Source organism: Chaetodon trifascialis, chromosome 20, assembly GCF_039877785.1.
Source record: "Chaetodon trifascialis isolate fChaTrf1 chromosome 20, fChaTrf1.hap1, whole genome shotgun sequence".
NCBI classification, from domain to species: Eukaryota; Metazoa; Chordata; class Actinopteri; order Chaetodontiformes; family Chaetodontidae; genus Chaetodon; species Chaetodon trifascialis.
The window spans coordinates 18,830,147-18,855,932 of record NC_092075.1 but is presented as its reverse complement, the minus strand read 5'-3'; the positions used below and the strand labels follow the sequence as shown (position 1 = coordinate 18,855,932).

The window sequence follows — 25,786 nt, the reverse complement described above, 5'->3', positions numbered from 1 at the left end:
ATGGAGAAAAAAGAGGACATACTGTAGAATATTTCCAAGACTATGACAGATATCAAGACTCAAATTAATAGCATACTGAATCAAAGGAGGCTTCATTTTTTAAACTTTGTTTGAAATTTTTAGGTTCAGAATTGAAGGAGGAGTTAGGGGTCAAGAAACTGAGAGAATAATAATAATAAGAAATAATAAATAGTGGGAAGAACATAAGTGTGCAAGCGGCCTTGCCAGCTTGCCCACTAATTAACTGTGTATCAGAAGACTTACTGGTTACAGAAAATCCAACTTCCAAATAAGCAGTGGGCGCATCAGACGTTGAAACTGTGAATCAGCTGTGAGACAGCTTTTACCACCCTGAATGTCCCTAATTATAATCTTAGGAAGATGTAAGTCTTATTAGAGGGGTGAAATGTGACATTAACACATAAGGTAATAAGCTGTTGTTGAAGGGTAGCACAAGAAGCGTTGTACCAGCTGTAGAACAACACATGGCCTGGAAATGGTACATCCTTTAAGAGTAGAGCGCCTAAAAACTCTAAACCTGTTCTTTCTGGAAATTGATTGTTTATTTCATTATTGATACACACCATTTCTACACGTTGGCATCCTTCCTCAGGTCACTTTTGGCTGGGTGTCTGCTGCTTGGGGGTTGGGTTCGGGTGGTGCTGCTTGATTGGTTGGGTTGAAATTAAGTCTGTGGAGCCAAAGACTTTCTGGCACCATCTTTGTCAGTTACTAGAACTCTGGACTTTGGAAACAGGGCAGATCCTACAGTAGCTGGGGCAGATGTGTGATATGCAACCAGCAACCTCCGCTATTGAGTGTGATAAGGTGAGAAACCTGCCATTTGAATCAAGCATGTGCCCAAACTCTGTTTTCTTTAAGCCATAATGTGTTACTGATGGAAACATAGTTAATGTGGTTAGTTATTGTTTGCAGTCAGTTAACAGGAATCAAAGTTGCTTAGTTGTCTCCTCTGTTTTCCGTTATGGGAGCTGCTGTTGGAATGTCCTCGGTCACACAATGAGTCACGGATGCGGTCGTTGTTGCAGCTGGGGGCGTTACAGTCACAGCTGGCTCATCTGTGCTCACTGCCTCTGGTTCAGGGTTGAGCGTGCTCCCATCTCCTGGACTGAGGGTAGTCATATCGGAGGTGGTTGTGACTGGTGTGGTCTGATCGGTGATTAAAATTTCCTCTGAGGACTCCTCTGAAGATTGACTTTCTGAAGACTCACTGGATTCCCAAGACTCCGACGACTGGTCTGACTCTGAAGAAGAGTCTTTGTAGCTGGAAGCTTCAGTACACCACCAAGACCACCAGTCATTCCTGTCCAGGCATCCCTGCATCACGTCATTGTCAGTGATGTCTGCATCATAATGCAAACGCCAACCAATCTGTGGATGAATTAAGGGAAGTTTAAGCCAAAGCAAGAGAGCACAGGAAGGATGCATATACATGCATATACATACTGATAAATTAGCATTAATTTCAGTTTGACTCAAAAGTTGCAACATGGATGAGCTCTACCAAGGTGAATGACCTGAGAGGTTTGGAAAAACAGACTTTAATATATTTTTACCATGACTGCAAACTAATACAAATGGTCATAATAAACATAACTCAATAGAGTATGTAGAACAGAAAAAAACAAAGTCTAAAGTAAGTTGTGCCCTCATTATAATGTAATATCCCATGACAGGAACGTGTTGGTTGACAGAAAGAGCAATAAATACAGCAAATTGTCTCAGTGTGTACAATGCCGTGGAAATAGAGAGGATTTGGACTAGAATAGCTCAAATAGATTCTGTGATATATTCATAGGGAGAAAACCTAGAAGTTTAACGGCAAGACAACTCGACAGCAGGAAGATGGAGTCATAGTCAGTGAGAGTGAAAGAGCAGTGAGGGAGGAGGATGAGGGAAGATTCTTATGCCACTTTGTGGTTAGCTTACCGGCTTAGCGGAGGCTGTTGTAAGGAGGACGATGACGAGGGTGGCTGTCAGAAGCTCCATCTCTGATTGGTTCTTGCCTGTGAAGGAGGGAAGCCACAAACAAAAATACAGTCGCTTACACACAACCAAAAACAAGGCACTACCAGAGGCAGGCAAGACTTGGACTTACCCTGGAGAACTAACAAATAGTTATGTAATTGAAATAAAAATACATATTTTCTAAATAAATATGTATTTGTATACTTGGTTGTTGCTCATAAAAGCATGAGGCTTCATAAGATATAAAACAAAAGCATAATCCAATGAAATGAAAAAAATTAATAAATGAAAAATATACCTGTTCTTTGTAGCATCAGATCTGTTGTGCAGTTCTTTCAAATTTTTCTTAAATCCTGAATAAAGTCAGTGAGATTCTGTTCAGCTGTGATCTCTGTGATCTGACCTCCATGCAAGACTGGCTGCTGCTCATATACTGTATGCAGAGAGGCTGGGGCTGGGCTGGCCAGAGCTATGACGGGGTGCTGGTGGTTGTTGGGCGGGGGGGTGGTGATTGGGCAAGACTGGGTCGTCTGGGGCTAGACTGGATAGGAGGGGCAGGACAGGAAACACTCACAGGATGCTGAATCTGCGTCCAAGTTATTTATTTTGTTATATATTGACTCACTGTCTTTATACCTATGGGGTGTACATGAGGTGGACAAAATACCAGGAACAAATGAAGTACAACCCAATAAAATATTCTGTTCAACAAATACTACCTCAGCATGTCAGAAAGGTGTTGATTCATTTCCTAATAGTTTGTGGTGAGTGTTGTGTTATCATGTAACATTTAAAAGAAAGGACAGATGGATTGACCCAGAAACACATTTCTATGGACTGTGTGGAGTGTGTATGGAGTGTGAGGCCATTTTGTACATTATATGTTTGTTGCTTGGAATCAACCTGTGGCAAATTGAATTGACTGGATATGCAGTAGCTTGGAAAGGCACGCCTGTGTATATAAGGTTCCACAATTCACACTGCATGTCAGGAGACAAACCAAGAAATGAAGTCCCAGAAACTCTCTGAAGACCCCTGAGATTAAACTGTGATGAGGCAAGGGCAAGGAAAAACATTACAAATTTGGCAAAAATGTCTGATATCGATGTTTTTGCACGGCAGGGGCTGGCGCGTCTTGATGATGGTCTGTGTTAAGAGTCAAAAGGCTGAATGAGTTAATGGAGACATGATTGAACACACAGACAGACTTTGGGAGTGCTGAACAGTCAGTGGAATGTTACAGTCGAGTCAGAGTGGAGGAACACTTTGATCAAACCTGCGTGCGTGTGTGTGTGTGACACCACTGTGTTACTTCATCACTTCCACGCTCCTCTCACCGTCTCTTCCTCTCTCAACTCAGGAAAATCACATGAACACATCAGGATGAATCATAAACAAAATGAATCATGAAAGGTTTGAAATTAAGCTTTTCAGGACACAGAGACTGGTGCCATCTTCTGAGACAAGTGGATTTTGCAAGATCACACAAGTCAAGAATCCATCCTGCCAGGCTTTGGACTATGCGCTTCTGGACAAACCACAATCTTTTTGGACCAATCAGAATCCTATGAAGAACTGTTGTTGTGCATGCTTCAAGGACAGGACTTACTGTGATTCTTCATCTGATATATAATAATCAGTTAATAACCACATCAAACCTCCACAGTATGAAACCCAAACATCACAGGTTAATACAATACAGCCAACTAAAGCAGAGCACAGTATAACTTACTCTGCAGTGATGTACTATATTCTAGTTTATCGGCATCAATAAGGTAAATGTGGTATTGCGCTGCCATGCTTCAATGGTCATTGCAAGCCTGCCTGGCTTTGGCAAGGGTTTCGCCTTCCCATTACATTATAAATCGATCTCATTGGCTGAAGTTAACCAGTGATAGACAGATGACAGATGGCTCATCCAATGACCTGCCAAATATTTTTTGAAAGTTCCAGTTTCCAAAGATGTCTTTTCAGATGGTTCTGTATAACAAAAGGTAAAAACACAGTTGCTATAGCCTAATCCACACACTCTCAGATGAGGAAATTCTGTCTGTATATGCATTCCTGCTTTGTGAATGTTCAGTAGCGGCCACATCTAAACCGACCCTCCGATTCACTACATTAGTGGAGGGGCGGGCGGTGTGAATAATGCAAAATGTCATAATTTTGCAATGTATTAAAGTAATTATATCAAACAAAAGGCCATGCACACTCATGTTATATTATTCTTAATGTTGAATTTACATTGTGAGGCATAGTGGGTGGTTTTGTTGCTCTGTATCACCGGCCGAACCTGCCCTTTAAGGAAGGTAATCTTGTCAGTAACCTGGTATGTGAGAGAAGTAACAGCACATTGCAACACACAAGTGCATACTGTTAGAGGTAGTTAAGTTACGTAGTAACTCACTTTAGTAAAGTGTCTTCATAAACTCAGGTTGCACCATAATAGTTAGGCCATGTATTGTGTTGCTGCAACAAAAGTTTGTGCAATGTTATTCTGACATTCTTCGTGGCAGCTGGTCTGTGAAATGTTACTAGCTATAAGTCAGGATGAAGTAAATTAAAACTAGAGCTACTGATCTGGAAAGGTAGCATGCAGTCACATTAATCATGGAATTGGGCGTTGCATTGTGTTGCGCAGCAACAACCAAGGAGATAATGTGTTGTGGTACAGCGCATCACATGAGTGCAGACTGTTTTGTTTTCTTTTGTGATTTCACTGTCCTTGGTGTTGGAAAATATTACCAGCAGGAACTCTTCTGTGTGTCTGCAGGCTATTAATATCTATCATGTAAGTCTGTGGAGTTTGCAATAAAAATTCAACAAAACATTTTACGATAAATATTCATTCATGTTTTATTACCTTTTTTTTTTCATGACTACACTGTAATGACAACAAAAATGAAAAAATCTTCACTAAACAATTATGGGACAAGCTCTGTTTGGGCAGACCTAAGTTACATCATAGTAGCCATCTCAAAGTCTTAGTTTTTTCTGTTTTATCATCATCAAACTATTCATCTGCAACAAATTCTCACTGCTTGCATACATCTTCCTCATTGCATGATTGTTTTTCCTGCTCAGTGCATGAAATGGATGTATCAAGGGCAGAAAAAACAAGATCTTCAAAAGTTTGAAAAGGCACTTGAAGAAACACCATACCACAGTGCAAAGGTAAATATCAGTTATGGATGTTGACTGATTCACGAACATGCATATCTGTTAATTCTCTTTTGGGACCACATTTAATATTATCTTGTTGGAGTAACTGTTTACAGTCAGAATTATAGGTCGAGACACCCTCTGACACTAAAAACTATTATTCACTTAATATAATACTGAAGTTAATCAACACAAGGTCCCTTTTTATTTTAACAAGCATTACCTTGTTGCAGATTTCAATTGCTTGACAGTTGATTAGCTGCTTTTCTGTGTCTTATATGATAGAAAACTGGATCCACATTGGATTTGTTGTACTGCTGGTCAGAGAAAACATGCTTTAGCTTCTGGGAAATTGTGAAGGGTATTTTCCAGAGCCGCATCGCTCTCAGGGTGATTGGTCAGTCAGCCAGTCAATCCATCATTGTGGTGCAGTGAAATATCTTAACAAGTCGTGGATGGATTGCCATGACAATTTGTATAGACATTTGAGGTCATCAGAGGATGAATACACTAATGACTTTGGTGACCCTCTCTCTTTTCCTCTAGTGCAACTGCTACTATAAATTTGTGCAGTCATGGTTCCCAGAAGATATATCCTAATGACACGGGTGATCCCCTGATTTTTCACCATGAAGCTGACATTTGGGGGCTTGGTTCTGATGTACAGGGTTAGGGTTAGTACAGGCTCACTGTTCCATGCTGCTGGCATGGCTGTTAACTCTTGTCTACTCTGACATTTTATGGACCATCATCAAACAATGGATCAATCAGCAGCAGAGAAAGACAAAAGTGGATGTGCCTTTTGTGCATTATGGCAAGTGTTTTGATCTCGGACAGCCTTACAACATTTCCTGCAGGAGGTAAGAGCGCTGTTGCTCATTCTTACAAGTAGCATTATACCTTTAAAAAAGGCTGCAACACCACCAACATGTCACAACAATCTACATCAGTGACACCATGTAGCAAGGTTTTGTCTCTGCAACATACGTGCATCATCATGTCTTTCTTTGTCTCCTGACGTGTCAAACTTCCGTTATTAGTAAAACAAGCTTCCAACATGTGATGCTGACCAAATTAAAAGTCATATGGTGTTCTATCACAATGCGAGGAGCGACTGTAGAGATAATGTTCAATTGGTAATAAATGGGCTACTAGCTGATGACATGATGTCATCTTTATGGTAAAAAAAAATATTTTTCAAAACTAAATCTTGCACAGGAAGGGTAAAATAAAATCAAAATCCCACAATATTGATATATGTACAGTCACACACTTCTATGGCAGCTTTTAACAATCAAGTTCAAAACTGATATTAAGGGTGCAGATTATCTGATAATCCATATCAGACAGGTTGGGAAATGTATAGAGAAATATTATGCATTGTGGCAGCTCTGTGTTTCCATTCATCTGAAACGGCATAACTTTGATAGATGCGCCTATCATCATCAGTAATAATGATGATGATAAGATAGTGACTCATGTCAGCTAGTTCAGTCCTGTCATAGTACCAGCAGACAGACGTTGCAACACTATCAAGATTCCACTTCCTGATTAGGACATTAATGGAAAGTTACCAAGACGATGTTTTTATTTTCATCTCAGGGAAAGTATAATAACAACAGCTTCTCTACTGAACCGCATCCGAGTGATTTAATTTGCCTAAAAATAACCATAAAAACATCAATCATGCTTTAGTTGCCCCAATTGTTGTATATAAATGTATATATGAATATTGAAAGAAAAATAGAAGTGAAACAATTCAAGTGAGCATTTTAATAACACCATAATAACAAAACCTACTTGAATTTTCATTAAGCGCATTTAGAGTTGCTTTAAAAAAGCCTCTGATTTGTTAAAACCATGTTCTGGGAATCAGGGTGAAGCATGAAGAACTTTGTTATCAGGACTTGCAGATAAACAAAAAGAGGGGAACTGCAAGTGGAATGCAGTTCAATGAAATGTTTTCGTTAATTGGTCTGACTTTCTCTCGCTCTGTTTGTGTGTGTGTGTGTGTGTGTGTGTGTGTGTGTGTGTGTGTGTGTGTGTGTGTGTGTTTGTGATATACTTCTGATCTGTTTTTCTGTTCTTTGTACAGTACAGTATGAACCTTTTCTATAAGGGGTACCAGAGACGAAGGCTCAGTGTGGTGAGGAGAAAGTTTCTTTAGTGCATGAACTAACTTGCTTTGATCCAGAATCTACATTTGAGAACTGTCTTGTCGCCAGCTTTAAATACAGAAACATGTTTTAGGCCTCTTGTAAAGAATCTGCATACTGTCAAAATTTCTAAACTGAATCACATCTCTGCACTCAGTATCATCTGAACGTTCATCAAACAACAATGGGACAAAATTTCTATACATTCCCAATTGATATATCACATACAAAACCTGGTCATGGGTGTACCTGGTAACCTGGTTAAGGAGGAAGTCAGGTGACGTGGTATAAACACCAACAAAGTAAGGACAAGGTCAGTGTGGATGGATGGATGAAATACAGAACTCACCCAGGAGACTGCTGGTCATGTCCTGTGTGAAACCAAAAATCAGTTCTTATTTATTTTAACTTATTCACAAAAGTTAACATGTGTAACGTGACAAATGATTAATTGTTGCAGTAATATTTGACATTCATGCTTAGAAGTCGAAGTAATAAATTACTGTTACTCATTTACTGTACTCACTATACTCAAGTGCAGCTTTGGACATAGTTTGAGGACATATGTCTTGATCTATTACATTAAAAAAGAAAACCCAAAACAGTCAATCCTCCATCTGCCAATAAAACTAAATGCACTCTTTGTTTGTTTGCTATATCTATATACATTGTCGAACCCATGAGAGTACTTACGAATGTTTTAAGATTTAATACAGGGCTTAATACATAATGCCAGAATTACTTTATTTTAGTGCCATATAACATGTAACTGAGTGCAGAGATTTTGGGTCCACGGCCTATCTGTTCCAGTTTACTCTGACAAAGGAAAGTAGGCAAAAAATATTTTGGTCTGGGACAGAAAGGGTTAAAAAACCTGAAAATGAACAACAGCAGTGTCCTCTTACGTTACACAATTGTACACTTGAGCCCCAGTTCCACTGCACTTCATTCTGCTCTATAAAGCAGTTGCCTTTACACTCAAAGGTGTCTTGAAAATGAACTCATAAATGACAGCCCATCTGCTGATGATCACTGCGGAGATCCAGACTGATTATTGAAGACAATGACAATGAACTCCAAGATGTAGCTGTCTACAAACTTTACAGTATGTAGCCCATGGAACAGGGCTTCTCTTCTGTATGTTGCCATCTAGTGGTTACTATATGATGTGCAATCACATAGTATAGTGGCTGTTTATATTCATTTCTTAAACATGACACAAACAAATGGATCATGTGGTTTTTATACTTAGGATACCTTTGGTGGGACAAGACAGTAGCTGTTACACATGAGGGCATTTTTGAGAAAATATGCATCATTACATGGAGTACCTGTTGTTAATATGAGAACCTTTGTGTCAAAATATATAGTTCTTGTACAAGAAGACGACATATCACCTCAGTATTTACTACAATTCATCACAGTCACAATGCACCTGCAGGGAAGTTATGCTCATATCATCTGAATCTTGAACTGGCTCAGAAACCCTCTGTGACCTCTTTCTATTAGAGAAAAACAAGAGAACAATGTTACTGAGTGTGATATTACAGAGTGAAGAGCATAGTTTGGATAAAAAACATGGTCGTTGGACACTACACCGTTACTACAGAAGAGCAGAAGGAAACAAAAATAAGCAGACAGAGGAGGAGTTTACCTGCTTTCCCCATCCTTTCCAACACACACACCACACACACACACACACACACACACACACACACACACACACACACACACACACACGCTTACTGCATTCCTATCAACTGTCTGTGTGCGTTTGTATGGAACAAACCCTGGTGAGTAGTGACATCTACTGCTGACAAAAGTCATGTGCAACTATAACAATTACATTTTCACAGGATTGACAAGTTAACAGAAACACCTCATGTTGTCAACATCAAAATCGAAAGAGGACATATGTGATCCAAATACTGATGTCTGTCTCTCACATGCCTGTATTATATGTACTGCAAGGCTGTTGTATAAGTGTGAGGTTTACTTGAAACATTTAGTGAACATAACCATCAAAATAAAACCCGTAAAGTTTCATCCATCCATCCATTTTCAATACCGCCTATCCCTTTCGGAGTTGCGGGGGGGCTGGAGCCTAGCTGTCAACGGGCGAGAGGCGGGGTGAACAATGTTGGAACTGAACTGAACTGGTTGCCAGTGATCGCAGGGCAACATACAAGACAAACAACCATTCACACTCACACCTAGGGGCAATTTTAGAGTCACCAATTAACCTAATGAGGAAGCCGGAGTACCCGGAGAGAACCCACGCATGCACGGGAAGAACATGCAAACTTCACACAGAAAGGCCCCGCCCGGGGATTGAACTGGCGACCTACTTGCTGTGAGGCACGCGCACTACCTGCTGCGCCACCGTGCTGCCCCAGAAAGTTTCAGTTCATTTAAATAACTCCCCAAAGGCATTTTGCAGTTCTGCCTTTTTAGCAGTGGTGGAGGAAGTACTGAGATCTTTTACTGAAGTAAAAGTACGGAAGTATTAGCATCAAAATATATGTAAGTACAAAAATGAAAGGCCCTCTTTATGCAGAATGGACCATTTGAAAAAAATGTATATAATATTATTGGATTTCAAGTATTGATGTATTAATACAGACATTCTGTTGATGTTGCACCTGGTAAAGGTGGAGTTTTCTTTCATTACTGGTTTGGTTGTGAATCTCTTCCTTCATCTCATCCACAATATTCCATCCTAATTTATTTATTGATAACATTTTGTGTCATTAATTTGAATCTGGAAAGTAATTTAAATGATCAAATTAAAGTGGTGTAGTAAATACACACTATTTGCCTTTGCCTCTGAAATGTAGTGGAGGGGAAGTAGAAAGTAGCAGAACTTGGAAATATTCAAGTACCTCAAAACTGTACTTAAAAACAAGACTTGAGTAAATGTACTTTGTTATTTTCCACCACTACTTTTTAGTCGCCACCACTGACATTTGGTTGAGTTAGGAGTGAGGATACAGTGATTTGTTGCTTATGATAAAACAGCCACCAAATGTTCTCACTGTATCTCCAAAATCTCCCCTTGTTTTGTTATTCAGACTTTTACCTGATTTTTCAGCTTTACCAAAAGGCAGTTTGGCATTTATAGGACACGTCGTGAAATGTTCTGTACACCCACGTGTGTTCAGAACCTGCAAGAGCTTGTAATCCTGAAGTCTGATTGTGAAAAAAAAAAGACAAGAAACCAGAAGCGAAGACGCTTCAGTGAGGTGGAAAGTGAAACCTGCAACCTGTTTCCCATGTAAATGATGTGTGTGTGTGTGTGTGTGTGTGTGTGTGTGTGTGTGTGTGGTTTTGAAGGCATCACAGCACCAGACCAACTTCAAGCTTTATTGCCCTTCACAAATGCTTCCTGTATGGTTCTGGTTTCCTGTTACAACGGATACATTTTTCAGTTCATATCACTTTCTACCAAAACATATTTCCAAAATCCTTACTTTAAGTTTTTACTCCAAAGCCCCAAAATATAAATGTGTTTTCAATATTTTGCACCATTCATCATAGTGCACCAGGATGAACTGTAATAACTTTGATGATCCCCTAACTTTTCCTTTAGCTTCATTACTAAACATCAAATTAGTCATATTAGCATTATGCTGACGTTAGCTTTTGGCTCAAAGCACAGCTGAGGCTAAAGACAGTCTCACAGATCTGCTAGCATGGCTGGAGATTCTTAGTCCTGTTCAAATCCATATGAATTATAAGTTAAATCTGTTAACATTTGTCAAAAACTATAGCTGTGACACTCATATCATTCATGATAATGAATCTTAAAATGATAAAAGAAATGTCATATTTACAAAATTGCTATGTGTTTTGATGAATTTATGCTGATGATTCGTTCTTTAAGAACAATCAACAAGACGTTTCAGTGTTCATTCAAACACCATCATCAGCCGGAAAAAGTGACAGGAAGAAACTCAAAATTAGAAGAAATACAAACAAAGAAATCGCATGATCAGCATGATGTGAGATGTAAATCTCACATGACTGTGGAGATGTCACTGAAATGTGCTTGCCAGAGGAGATGGTATTCCCAGTTGCCTATAGCATTGCCCATCCTCCTTCTTATGAGGTGGAGCAAGCTGGTTTATCCATAAAGCACCAAGGCATAGTTTTTAACTCATACTGTAAGCTGGACTTGGCAGTTTTCCCACATTAACAACAAGAGAAACACAGTTTTAATGATTATGAGGTACGTATCCCAGACATATCTTAGAGGCGGTTTGAAAGAAGTGTCAAAAAAAGGCCTGTCTCTAATATAAGGTCACTTCAAATAAAGGCCTTCTGCGGCTGTGTTAAATGAAGGCCCATCCACCAGGCTGCACTTGAGAAAAGTTTGCTAATCAACTGCTGGACACTTGTGACATTGCATTGATTTGAAATTTGAAAAGTTCATCAGCTGGACCCAGCTTTCTAATGGTGATTTCAGCGGGTCTGTTTTCATTAATGACTCTAATCAGTGAGTTATTTCAAAGCAGAGCACACCCACAGTTCTGCTTCTGCCTGCTCCTCTAAAACTGTGAATCGGGTATCTCAGTCAGAATACAGCAGCTGATATGCACCTTGCTTGTATATGGTTGTTTTAGGGCCAGATTAACTTAACACTGCTACTATTCATATTTTATACTTTGTAAAATATGAATTTACACTTTTCTGTGTGATTCTGAACTGTTTTTGGAATACCAGAGCTGAACCATATTGACTGCTGTATCAGTTTTCTCCATCTTAATCTTGTGAAAGGAATTTGTTTGTGGAGCATGTATTATTATAAATGGCGAATATCTGCAGTATGTACAGTAAGTTACTGTGTTTCTCTTGTTGTCAGACTGTGGTTTCCAGCAGTTGAAAGCTTTGAGCAAGTGACGAATGAGAGGGGAAAAGGCTTCCTCCTGTTATCAACGTCTGACACCATATGTCATAATGAGGGCAGTCACCATATGGTTATTCATCATAGTTCACACGTACTGTGCAGTCATCTCTCATCATCACTCCAGCCTGAGAGACGCTTACTCCTCTTCTATTTTCCGTGCTTCTTCTTTTAAGATGATTTTTTTATTTCGCTTTTAAGCTTTATTTAGTAGGTAGCGACAGAGAGGATGACATGCAGCAAAGAGCCTTGGCTGGAATGGAACCTGTGCCTCTGTGGTAAGGACTCAGCCTTTTTATAAAGAATGCACCAGGTGAGCAACCATGGCACCCTGGAAGTAGATTAAAAAAAATAAAAAAAATCAGCACAAAGAGAATGTACAGTTGCACTGAATTTGACCCTTCATATAATCCCAGACATCCTCTACAGTGCAGAGGATGTGCCCTCAGTAGCAGTAGCAGTGACAGACTGTGGCTTGCTTCAAGAACTGTGTTTGTCACATTATTTTTGTATTTGAAAAGAAAAGGCCCTGTGTGGTATATCATTTTGGAGTCCTGCTGTCCAGATGTTTCTAATGTAAAAAAATGGTCCCGCCCTTCCCCTTCCCACACACACACACACACACACACACACACACACACACACACACACACACACACACACACACACACACACACACACACAGTGCTTAGAGTATTTAGGGCCTGATAATAACAGTGCAGCACCAGAATCTGCTCCCTGTTATTACTGCTGCCGCCTTGTAATAACAACATATAGAGAAGTGATGTACCAGTGGTGGAAATTTACACATTTCTGAGGTACTTGTATCTACTTTATTTCTATTTTATATTACTTTATATCTGTATTGTACTTGGCTACATGTCAGTTGCATCTATAGTTACTGGTAAATTTAAGATTTACATCCCGTACAAACTATAAACATCTCCTTTTTCCTTCAACTTTGAAAAGAAGAAATAATGCAATTCTTCAAATAGAAAAGAAAAGTTGAATTCTCAGGCAATGAAATGCACCCTTATCTACAGGGCTTCCCTTCTATAGACACGCTTGGTTTGTTGTGGCGGCTGATGCTTTTTATCTTCCAAGTGCAGAAACTTGCCAGTCAGTTTGCTTAAGCTGTTTGCAGTTCAGTGAAATCATTTTAACATGTTTTTTTTTTTTTTTTTTTTTAAGAAAAAGACTCAACATGAGTCAAATGTGGCACTTTGATTCTAAATGATCTAAATCTAAAGGATCTAACAGTAACAATGTAAGACTCACAAAAAGGTATTCTGCTGAATGAATACTTTTGATACTTGATACTTATTTTCGACAATATGCTTCGATTTAGCTGTAGCTGTGTTTTGAATACTTTTTGAATATTTGACTTTTCCTCATAGTGAAGCATTTTACGTTGTGATGATCAGAACTTTAGTTTAAGATGTTCATTTTGCAACCACAAATGTCTTGGCCGAAAGACAACAATAAATCATTCAGTTGCTTTTTCTGTTTTAACTAAAATACAAAGCCAGAGTGGACAATTTGAGAATCTGAGTGCAGATGAGGAAAGAAGATGGGAGGTTAGAATAGCACGAGGAAGCTGGTGTGGGGTAAAGAGCGTGGGCAGGACAGGAGGATTTGATGGGGAATGGTTTGTGAAAGAGGAAGAATGGGAGCAGTTACATTGGGAGGGCAGCGATGACAGGACCATTATTAAAGCTGCCACTGATAAATGCTCTGCAGCCCATTGAGCAGCACAGACGAAGACATCGTGCTGAACCTTCACATCCATATGTCTTTTACACACCCTGACGTTGCCATATGATTCTATTTGTTTCACATGTTTTTGAAACAGCTAGCATGCTGTTGGATTTTGATAGCTATAGTAGTTATTCTGCATAACGCAGAGCTGAAGGGTCTGTCTGAAGGGTCTAAGTACAGTAGATTATGTATCTAAAAAATTATCATCTTTTTTAACCCTGCTAGCAGTAGGACCTTGTTGTGGTGATGTTGGCTGATACATGTGCTGTCCTGTTAGACAGCACGTGGCTCCAAAGCCACAACTAATAATTATTTTCATTGTTGATTCATTTGTTGATTATTTCTTCAATAACTATCCAGTATATAAGGTCAGAAAACTGGAAAAAGGTCACCACAATCTCCAGAATCAACTTAAGTCCAAAGTCCCAAACCCAAAGATTTATAATGGTATACAAGAGTGAAAAGCAGCAAGTGCTCACACTTGAGAATCTGGAACCAGAGTCGTTGAGATATTTCATTCTGAACCAAAGTGATGAACCAATAGATGGACAGGAAGCATATCAATGTTTGTTTGTGCTTGTATTTGTTACATTCCAGTCATTACAATTGTATTTTATGCACCATAAAGAATCTCTCTCAGTTTCCTTTAAATGACCATCACAGGGACTCACATTATTCCTTTATCACTGTCATTGCACAGACAATTTAATACAATTATATCACAAAATAAGATTTAGTCAATAATATCACAACTGTCACATTGTTCTTCACCTGAATGCAACCAAACAATACTACATCTAACACTGACGGAGTCAAAATTACAATCAGAAACGCAGTCTGGCTGAGCTACTACACACAACAAAATCACTCTGCAACATGGGATACTCCACACTAATAACATTCAACGATATAAAAACTCACTCATAAATATTAGTTGAAGTGGATCTTCCCTTTAAAGGCTAGTCTCTCCCTGCCTCTGCACCATTCACTTTGTAATATGGAAATACTTATTAATCATAATTGATTTAAAAGGACTGCATACTGTAAGGCCTTGGATGGAAAACTCCCAAATTAGTCTCCTTTCTTTGTTGTCAGAGCTGTTAACGTTAATACTGTGCTGCCTACTTCCCAGCTCATGAGAGAAAGTCTTAAAAATATGTGAACACAAGCTTTAGCTCGTACTTTTCTTTGTAAAAAAAATGTATCCACTGTCAAGATCACTGATTCATGAACATTGAACAAAAGTTTCACTTGGTGATAGGATGATGTAGTTTTATTTTAATTTAGTTTTATTTTTTTCTTTCCTATTTTTCTTTCTCCCTCAAATTTTATTTCCATTCTCTCGCTGTTATATTCACTCTCTCAGACCTCTACTCGCTGTCAATCCAAACAGAAAGAGCTAAGACAGTGATGTGCCATTACCATCATTTTCAGCACTTTCTCAGAATTACCATTGTATGTGCACAACCTAAAAGTACATGTAGAAGCAGGTTATTTCTAGAAGAGTGTTGTATAACTATGAACTTAGTGAAAATCTAAAGACTATGTGCTTTTATGATGGAAGTCTCATTTCACAGTTTAACTAAGCAAAAATTAGCTCAACATTTTGAGTCATGATGTACATCTATTGTAAATTATTTGCAGTTCATGCATATTCTCACAAAAGTTTGAACCTTTCTTACTTTTGTAAATCACATATTTTGTTGGTCCTGTTGAGGAACATTGTCAATGTCCTAATCATTGCCACAAGCCATCTTTGCTTACAATTGCTTAGAGCAAATTTTTGTAACTTTTATTTATTGCAAAAACATCCGTATAATCAACAAATTTTTGTACCCATCATACAGAAAACTTTAACTTACATGTATCTTGAGATTCATGAAACCTCTGATGCTTGTGTTCATGGTGAAACAACCTGTGACCTTCAGTTGTGGTAATATGATTTAAGCCTGAGTCTATGCCACCAGAGCTGTTTGAAAAGCTATCAGAGTAAATGCTGAAATCTTATTTCCTGAGGCTTCTTGAACACAGATCAATAGAAATGGCAGATTTGTTTAGCATTTTGCAGTTGAGTGCAATGAAGCGATGAGGCCGCGTGTCACAGTTCTAACATGTGAACTCATTACCCACACGCTTTAAACGCACACTGATCAGAACATCCTCCTCTGCAGACTGAGGCCCTCTGGTTCAGGGGACCCATCATGGGTCAGAGTTCAAAAGTTATGATTCAAGGGTCGTACATGGGGTTGATGAAGTTTCCTAAAGCGCTGTGGTCGCTCTCCAGAAGACGTCCATACGATACACGTCTGGGATAGAGAGAAAAAGAGAGTGAGAGAAAATAATCTACGTCATTGAATTAAACAGCTTTCAGTCATTAGCGTAGAAAGAATAGTTTCTGTGAATCCTGTTCAGAGCGTGTTCAGTTTCTTAAAAACATGGTATATAAGCTCTAGTGCGTTAACAGTGGCATGTGTATTGACCACAGGAGATTTGTTTGAGGTCTGGACTCACCGGATCTTGTAGTAGTACAGCCCAACTAACACTAGGATGACAGTTAGGATGAACAGACAACAAATGACTGCAATACTTCCTGAAGAGAGACAGAGAAGGAGAAACAATGAGTTTGGAAATATCCATTGTTAGTGAAAAAATCAGTTTTATTCCAGTGATAGAGTAACGACGTGTGTTTCCTGGCAACATCGCATTCCGACATTTCTTTCTGTCTTCCTAATGTCATAATGAAAAGCTAAAGGATCACCACGGTGACTACAATTGATTCCCAAGGAGTTGTGAATGCCTGCATCAGATTTCACAGCAATCAGTTGGATTGCTGTGAAATTTAGAGTAGGTTTAGAGTAGATATTCCACTCTAAAGCTCACTTGTCAGCCTCATGGTGGCACTACAGGAAAGGTCAGGGGATGACATCATTAGGATTGATCTTTGCAGAATCTGAATTTCTTGGCAATACATCAAAGAGTTGTTGACATACTGTAGTTCAGTCTGAACCAAAATGGTGGACTGCTCAACTGACCAATTGGCTGATGTTGCCCTCTTTAGAGTCACGCCGCTTATAAAAAACAGCAAAATTTAAATCAAACCAATTTCAGCTTTCAGAATGAATCTGATAAAACATTCATGCAGTCACAGAAACAATCAAATCTAAAACATACCCCAAACTTCACAGAATCATTCTCTGTGTTGGATTCAAGATCCAAGATTTGTTTGCGCCATTCAAAGGTCGCACATCATGCCATCATCTAAACACGCCTCACAGTTCACCCATGTGGTACGTGTCTGGCCTGAGCTGATTATACTTCTCAGTGTGACTGAATGTAATCCTGGCTGGCAAATCTCTAACTCTGTATCAGGTAAGACTTGATGGCCAAGCTGGCCTTTGAGCTTACGTATTAATTAGTAAACCTCTCACAAACAGATCTGCTTGTATGCGTGAGGGAGATGATACTGAGACCTGGGAAAGTGTTCAAACAGCTGTTACACTCCTAATCACTCATCCATGGATTCAATCAATATACACCACCTTGAAAACTCAGGCCAACACTTCCCTCTAAGGTCAAAGTGTAAGTCACTCAGCTGACAGACCGTTAAGTAATGCATTACTTTGCTGAGTTTGAGGGGTATTTTAGCGATTTTGGAGACTCTGTTGGATGCTCTGACAAAATCTGGGACCTTGCATTAAATAACAAATGAGCTATAACTCTATTTACTTGAGGTTATGAGTCTTTGAACTCACTTTGCTTTATGTGCAAGAGTTTTACTGTTCACACTCTGGAGGTGGACTGAAACATGACTCATATTCCAAATTCCATGAACCACAGCGTCTTCATTTTGATGTCTGGCTGGGCAACTCATTCTCCATGTCTCTTTCCGCTCATTTCCTGTCATCTCTCTACTGTTGCTATCAAATAAAGGCATAAATGGCCAATAATAATAACAATAATAAGAACAGTTACAGATGGAGAAATGAGCTTCCTAGACAATTCCAATTTCTTACTCGATTGTGTTCTGATATTTGCGAATGAGCAGTAAACACAAAGTACAGCTGAGGCTGATAGCATTTTTGTCAGTTGCGCAGGTATTTGCTCATAAACCAAAGTAAGAGAAGTTCAACAACCATAAAGTTTCTGACTCATATGTACTATCAGATGTAACAGTTACTGATGACTGGAAGGAAGTTCTTTTTTAAAGGTACCGCACACAGGGACACAGTTCAGACTATTTTACACGACAAAAGCTATAACCTAGAGTCTCTGGTCTCTTTCTGTTCTCCCACTGTCTGTTGCTGTGGAATGTGAAGGCCAAATGCACAAACAACAAAGGCCAAAAACACGGAGTCAGAAGTCCGATGAGCAAAATACTTTATTGTCGACAATATGTTGTGTTGCAATCCTGCATGCAATCCTGATGAATTCCAACCTTCACTGGTCTGTGTTTGGTCTTATATACTGTTCACCACACAAAGAAGCAGCAGCTGCGAGGACACCTGCACACGAATCATAGGAAAGTCCCAGGAAGCATGCGCATGAGTACCATCATGCCTCTGCTCAAAGCACAACACAATAGTACTGTACTAGTTTCTCTGGTCATCAGTGCTCTGCTTACATTACAACACGAGAGATGACACACCTGTTTCACAAGTTATTACAAGTCTGTATAGGAAAAGATTTATACATCTGTTTCTCAAATCATCACATGTCTACATGTGTCTACAAAATTATACTACACTGTCTGCACTGTCACTTCAGTCTGTATTAAGGAGAGCAGCACACTTTTAAATACACTGAACTTTTTTGAATAAATAACCTGGTTTGAATAAATAAGTCACAGGTTTAACTTATCCAGCTGGCCTGAAATCACTGAAATCATGAATGAAAAACCAGGAAATACACTGCAGACACACAGCAGCTGACAGAAGGAGGAGATATTATACAGAGAAACATTAACTTTTTAAAATGTTAATGTTACTTATAAAAAGGGAAGCCAAATTGTAACAAGAATTTTGAGCATTCATTTTTCATCAGAAGTCATTTATAAAACCACCAAGTACATCGTGTCCACAGCTGGATGGTCGTTTTAGACGTGACATCCAACCTGCTCATCCACCTGTTCTACAATTCTCCAGTCTTTGATGTTTCATTTTAAGCCTGTGCCAACAGAGTTAGTGTGACTGACATCGGTTTTGACTTATCCGAGTGAAGCACAATCACTGAAAACCAACCAGACAGATCTCAGTCTTACATACTCTAGTTCTCCAGCAGAGAGAGAGAGCAGACACGAGCTAAGGATGGGAGATGTAAGTTTTAATTCGTACTGTATGCTACACATGAAGTTGTGCTCATGGATGTAAGGAGCTCTAAGACTTGCTTAAAGGACTAGCGTGTAGGATTGAGGGGGGTCTATTGGCAGAGGTATTTTAGTAAGTATTTTTGCAATACTGTAGAGAAAATAAGATTCCCACTGTAGTTCGGACACACCAGTGACCAGACACCAGTGATTGACGAGTGGTGGCCCAGGGGCCACATCCAAACAACCAAAGCTTCAGAAAATGCATCCCAATGCAATCTAACACTGCTCCTCAGTGGAACTGGCCCAGTCCGTCATGACAGTGATCATAGGTGATCTTACCAACCCAACTGTCTCCTTGGCCTATCTCTGAGAGCATTTTTGAGTTCAGTATCCTGTTAGCATTATGGCTTTTCAGTGTTTTTAACAATCCGTCCACAGTGATATAGATTAATAAAAATAACAAATTTTGTAAGAAAGTGAAAATATTAAATAACAACATTTTTTATGTGAAAGTCCAGCCCTCACAGTGTTCTGCTTTGAAAAATTCTGGCACTTGGACTTGCCTTTTTGCATATTACACTTGCAAAATGCACCACGCATTGAACACTACATTCATGACTACCACAACTCATTGGAGTTATTATCTCAGAAAAAAAAGTGAAATAGTTTCTCATTTGAGCTCATGAATTTTACATGCCAAGGTTGCCTGTACAACTTCTAGCATTTATTAACAGGTCTGTATGATTGCTGCCACAAGAAATGACATTGTGACAATGATTGGATGTCTTAAAAAACAGGTCTGTGGTTGAACAGTTTTGTGAATGATACACTGGGCAGGAAAATAAATTGGCAGACAGCCTTCTCTCTTCAATCGGCTGCCTTTTTCACTCATTCTGCCGGTAAATACTCAACTGCAAAGTACACAAGGAAGCAGGAGAGGAAAGAGTTCTGTTCACATATTAACCACAGATTTATTGTTTAAGGAGGTCAAAGAGAAAGAGGAACAGATAATCTGACGCACTGACTCTCCAACTGTACATTTGACCTCCTTAGTCAGAGAGGTGTGATCCCCTTGTACTTTGTCTGTGTGTTAAGCAATGTGTGTTTGACACTCTCAGAGACAGTCACATTTAGTGTTTTGAAGAAAGACAGACCACTTACATCAGATTTTCATCACACTGACATCAGATTCGTATTACAAAAACACAGTTTTGTGAGATAAACTGTAGTTCACTGGCAATATATTTTGTGAAAGGTTTCCTACTGCTAGCATTAGCAAACTCCTTGGACTCTGACTTGGGTTGCTTCTTTGGATGTTTTATCAATATGCTTACGTTAAATGAGAGGACAATTTAGTTAAGCATGGTTTGCAGTCCGCTCTACTTTTTTCATTATCCTAAAATATCTCCAACCTGTGGACACTGCATTCTCTGCCTACCTGCTCAACTGCTGAGAGGTTTACACCTCATTGCTGTAAAGTAGTATTCTGTGTAGTTGTATCTGAGTAGTTTTATGATTACAATTTTGAGTACACAAGCACAGTAACCAATAGACCTACTGGTATCGATATCGGTGCATCCCTTCAACTACTGGATGAGTTGCAATGAAATTTGCTAAGGATATTCAAGACTTTCCCTCTGGCCACAGCAGCTCAAAGTTTGCACATATTCAGTAAAATATTGCAACATCTACTTGATGGTTTGGCACGAAGTTTCCTACGGATATTCATGATCCCCTGATGATGAATCCTGACAATATTGATAACCCCCTGGTGTTTCCTCCAGTGCCACCAGCTCATTGACATTTTAAATTGTTATTGAAATAATCTCAACAACTACTGGATTAAACATTCATGGTCCCTAAAATTTGAATTGTAATAACATCCCCTTACCTTTCCTTTGATGTCATTATACTACTACTTTGCGTAATGACCAAATATCTTGAAAACTGGTGGCAGCCTCAGCTAAACATCAGCATTGCAATTGTGAGCATGTTGTATCTTTCAGAAAATTAAATAAATATAAAATAAAGATTGACGGAGTATATAAATTACTTTGCATAAACCTGTAGCAAAACATATTTTACATTGTGATTCCAGATTTTCTTGAGCAAATGTCAAAATAAAACCTCAAAACTACTTTTTGTTGCCACATACCTGAGCTCAGAGCATCGGACTTGTGTCCCTCCTGTACCAGTGTGGTAGTTTGGGTGGTACTGGGGGTGGTGTTGGTGGTACTGGGGGTGGTGTTGGTGGTTCTGACAGTGGTGCTGGTGGTTCCGGCAATGGTGATGGTGGTTCCGGCAGCTGTGCTGGTGGTTCCGGCAGTGGTGCTGGTGATCCCGGAAATGGTGCTGGTGGTTCCGGCAGTGGTGCTGGTGGTCCCGGAAATGGTGCTGGTGGTTCCGGCTGCAGTGCTGGTGGTTCCGGCAACGGTGATGGTGGTTCCGGCAGCGGTGCTGGTGGTCCCGGCAACAGTGCTGGTGGTTCCGGCAGTGGTGCTGGTGGTCCCGGAAATGGTGCTGGTGGTTCCGGCTGCGGTGCTGGTGGGTCCGGCAACGGTGATGGTGGTTCCGGCAGCGGTGCTGGTGGTCCCGGCAACAGTGCTGGTGGTTCCGGCAGCGTTGCTGGTGGTTACGGCAGTGGTGCTGGTGGTCCCGGCAACGCCGCTGGTGGTCCCGGCAGCGTTGTTGGTGGTTACGGCAGTGGTGCTGGTGGTCCCGGCAACGCTGCTGGTGGTCCCGGCAGCGTTGCTGGTGGTTCCGGCAGCGGTGCCGGTGGTTCCAGCAGCGGTGCTGATGCCAATTGTTGTATTGCCTGTGCTGGTAGGTTGGGTGGGAGTTATGGTGCTGCTGATTGTTGTAGTGTTGGGAGTATTGCTGGTGCTGATGATGTTTGTGCTTGAATCCTGGGTTTGAGTTGTGATAAATGTGGATGAAGGGGAAGAGGATGTGAAGTCAGCTGTTGTACTGTTGAAATTATTAGCAGTTGAGTTGGCAGCTTGGGTAGTTGATGGCTCCATAGTTGTGTTTGGTGAAGATGTGGAAGGTTGGTCTGTTGCCTGTACCGTTTCTGCACAGCATAAGAGCAGACCTGCAATTCAAGAACAAAGATTTTTTGTTACTTGTCAAGGTTTATTTGAAGTGTATCCCAACACATAAAAGAGCATGCAACAGAGACGTCTCTAAGGAGACGGTAGTGGAATTATTATATACCTGTTCCCTCTGTCTTTCCAACTTTCCTTTGTGACTCCCCAAACTTAATGGAAATGCAAAATTAAACTTAAAAAGTCTAGAGCATGCAATGACTCATCTGTTATTGTAGACAGATGTTAATCATGTTATGTGTGGGCACTGGAAAAAGACTGCTTCCCGCCTGAAAACCAATCAGTGCTAAGCTAGCAACACTTACAGTGAGTGTTCCATCTTAAAACAAAGAGCAACTCTATGTTTCACAATTAAAAAGAGTCATAAGATAAGATAAGACTTTATTGATCCTACACTAGGGAAATTATGTCGTTACAGCCAGCAAGTATTACAAAAAGCAAAATTACATGCCTTGAAATCAAGTTCAGTCAGAAAACAAGGACAGCAATGCAGAGAAGCACACAAACAGAACAAGTGAGCTGATGTTAAGTTAGCCAGATTCATGGCAAATAACAAACCAGGCTAGGCTAGCAAAAGAGAGGCAGTATGTAAAATAGTTTCATCCTGACAACCAGTTCTTGAAAAAGCAAGTGGAACCTCCAGCCTTCCCAGAGGAGTGGAGGCTATTATTATTATTATTATTATTATTATTATTATTATTATTATCAATATTAAAGCTGGTCACATAACTGTAATGTCAGCATGCTTTTGATGACTTTTTGTGACCTACATGTACATAGAGTATAATCAAGTATACATATCAAAGAAATACTTAAAAAGGGCTTTATGGCAGAGTGCCACAGACAAGGTGGGGATAAAGGAAGAAGACAAATATCGAATAATGCCAGCCTTATCCTTTAACATTTATCCTTTATTTTGGCAACTATCAGTTTAAAACACAGCTTCACCAACTTCCAACATCACACTTAGAACAAATGAAAGACTTGAGAGGGGCACAGTCATTGCAGAGTGATGTTCTCTAGTGCAGGATCGTGTAAAGCAGAGTTTCATTTCAATGAACAGGAAGTCAGAGATCAGGTGACTCATTCGAGGTTTCCCCGTCGTCTTTTTACTCTGGCCACAGTGTTTTGAATTTAGTCTTTTTAGAAAGATCAGATATAAAAAGGTGTTCAACATTAACCTATGAAAGTTTTATTCTTTCAGAAATAAGTAAACTGATAACAAATTATCCTGTGATGTAAGACTTGCATCACTACCCACAGGTTTCAAAACAGCATAGTGTTCTTCACTTTGACTCCAAGTCAAAGTTAGTGCTCAAACCTGTTTAATGGTCACTAACTTATGATGACCAGAGAAAACAAAGCCCCTTGTGGCTTGACTTGACTTCACTTGAAATATCTAATGTACTTTCTTAGTGAGATTTTATAGCTCAGTGCCAAATCAAACAGCAATATCTGAATCAACCAATATCTGACTGAATGAAGTGTGGCTGCTGTGAACACGAAATTACCTTACAAAATTAGCAACTTAAATGAAATTTAGAGAGATTTTCAAAAATTCCAAGGGTTTAGAGCTAAATCAAATGATAACAGGGAAATCTTTGCAATGGAGCCTCAATTTGAATCAGAATTTACAACTGGTTAACATGACATGTGGGCATTCTCTCCATCGTCCTGAGCCAAAAATATCACCTTCCACTACTGAAATTCAACAGATTTCTGCAATTTTCTTCAATTCAGTAAATTATCTTGATATAATTATATTGAGAGAGATTAGATTATAAGGCTAGCATGCATTGATGTCAGAGTGTACTTACATGTTATCAGAGTTTGCAGGCTGACCCTCACCATTGTGTTCCTTTTACTGTACATCTCCACAACACTTCTCTAACTGCGGCTCTGCACTCTCTGGTCCCTGTGGACAGCTGTAGTTTGTGTGGCTGCCTGCGACTGGAGGTGACTGATTATAAGAGACTGGGGGCGAGGCTACACGATGACTGAGTCACATTGAAACCCTCACAGGGCGGCGCGGTCATAGTATAATTTAAGACTACAGGAAGTTGCATAGGTGACAAATTGTTTTGGTAATGTACTTATAGGTGCTTAGAATGTGTAATAGTACTATATACTGAGTATGAATTAATTCCCCCCCCCCCTTCCTCATTCTTTCACTCCTGTAATATCTCCAATATATTATAAATATTTAAGGAGTATAGTTTTGTTCTGATAAAATCCATTTCAGTATTTACATTGTTTTTTTGTTTGTTTTGTTTTTGTTTTGTTTGTATATTCAGAGCTGCCACATTGTTATCAAGTACAACTAGGCTGCCTGGGGATTTAAGCCCTAGGCCTCAACATCCCCAAAGAAAGTGACTTACTGACTACAACAAGAGGGGAGGACATGATTTACATTGTCTCACACGCAGAGGCAATCGTGCAAAACTCGGGTATTTTACCTATCTAAACTTAAGACACTTACAAAAAGCCAAAAATGATGATACAATGCTAGAAAAAGATCACACCTCAATGATGGTTTCTGGTGTACTGTTAAATAAGTTGTGGATACAGTGCTAATTACAGTGAAGAACTGAATGTCACTGTGGACTCACTGAACTGAACACTGAACATTCAAATCCTGGCAGGTAATTTTCAGGCTAAGCTTTTGGCATTTGTGGCACCTCTGGTCGCAAAATGTCCAAGGACTGCGCAGTGAAGCTGGAACCTCACATTTGAACAAGAGCTTAAGCCCATTTTGATTCATGAGCATTTATGTCAAATTGAACTTAAAGACACTGGTTTAAAAATGCATCATTTCAAAAGTGTCTGAAATATCAAAAATCCAAAAACAAGTTCATTCTGGATTGGTACAGATATGCTGTGTTCTCATTTTGATGACAATTGCTCCAAATTTGAAGGTGAAAGTTCAGTTATAGATTACTTCAAGGGACACTACAATAGCTTGGCATGCCAACTTTAGTGGCTAGACAAACAGAATTGGGAGAAGCTCTGCAGGAGATCCATGTTTGATTAGAAGCTAAAGTGTGCAGTGAGTCTCTTCAAGCCACATAGTATGAAAGCAGGAAACTGTAAAGGAGGAGTGGGGTGTGTGTGGCTGGTAATTAGTAATGGGGAGGTAGACATGTGTCTGCTGGTTTAGATTGAGTCGAACGGCCAACCTGCCATGGCTGATGAGAAGCCCTGTTTTGGGGTGTAGCGTGAATCAACATGGATGCTGATGAACATTTGGTGTCTTTTATTGATGAAGGAATGAACCCTTCCTGAATATGTTGTCCTTATAGCCTCTGGGTCAAGGAACAGGTCCGCAGAATTCATGGTGAACACAGGAATGCCAATGGAGAGGAGTACCTCATTAATTCATGACTTGCTTTCACAGATCGGTCCTGTCACT

At 39.7% G+C, this 25,786-nt stretch overlaps 2 protein-coding genes across 2 annotated transcripts; both read right to left on the bottom strand.

The window, feature by feature from the left end:
• Positions 1-626: 626 nt before the first annotated feature.
• LOC139349003 (probable serine/threonine-protein kinase DDB_G0286627) lies at positions 627-2,384 on the bottom strand. Its single transcript, XM_070989445.1, has 3 exons — positions 2,288-2,384; positions 1,951-2,027; positions 627-1,392 (listed from the first exon to the last, which is right to left on the bottom strand). The coding sequence occupies exons 1-3, from the start codon at positions 2,301-2,303 to the stop codon at positions 961-963; spliced, it is 525 nt and encodes a 174-aa protein (XP_070845546.1). The 5' UTR covers positions 2,304-2,384; the 3' UTR covers positions 627-960.
• A 13,387-nt stretch (positions 2,385-15,771) lies between these two features.
• Positions 15,772-24,319, bottom strand: parm1 (prostate androgen-regulated mucin-like protein 1). Its single transcript, XM_070989383.1, has 4 exons — positions 24,195-24,319; positions 21,429-22,364; positions 16,480-16,558; positions 15,772-16,274 (listed from the first exon to the last, which is right to left on the bottom strand). Exons 1-4 carry the CDS (start codon positions 24,247-24,249, stop codon positions 16,196-16,198), a joined length of 1,149 nt encoding a protein of 382 aa, XP_070845484.1. The 5' UTR covers positions 24,250-24,319; the 3' UTR covers positions 15,772-16,195.
• Positions 24,320-25,786: the final 1,467 nt, after the last annotated feature.

Excerpts from the sequence above, each read along its gene's own strand:
- LOC139349003 (XM_070989445.1), bottom strand. Across the intron at positions 1,393-1,950 it reads CAACAGCCTCCGCTAAGCCG|ATTGGTTGGCGTTTGCATTA; the intron begins GTAAGCTAACCA and ends ATTCATCCACAG.
- parm1 (XM_070989383.1), bottom strand. The coding sequence starts at position 24,249 with ATGTACAGTAAAAGGAACACAATGGTGAGGGTCAGCCTGCAAACTCTG. Across the intron at positions 22,365-24,194 it reads CCTGCAAACTCTGATAACAT|GTCTGCTCTTATGCTGTGCA; the intron begins GTAAGTACACTC and ends CTTGAATTGCAG. Across the intron at positions 16,275-16,479 it reads CTGTACTACTACAAGATCCG|ACGTGTATCGTATGGACGTC; the intron begins GTGAGTCCAGAC and ends TCTCTATCCCAG.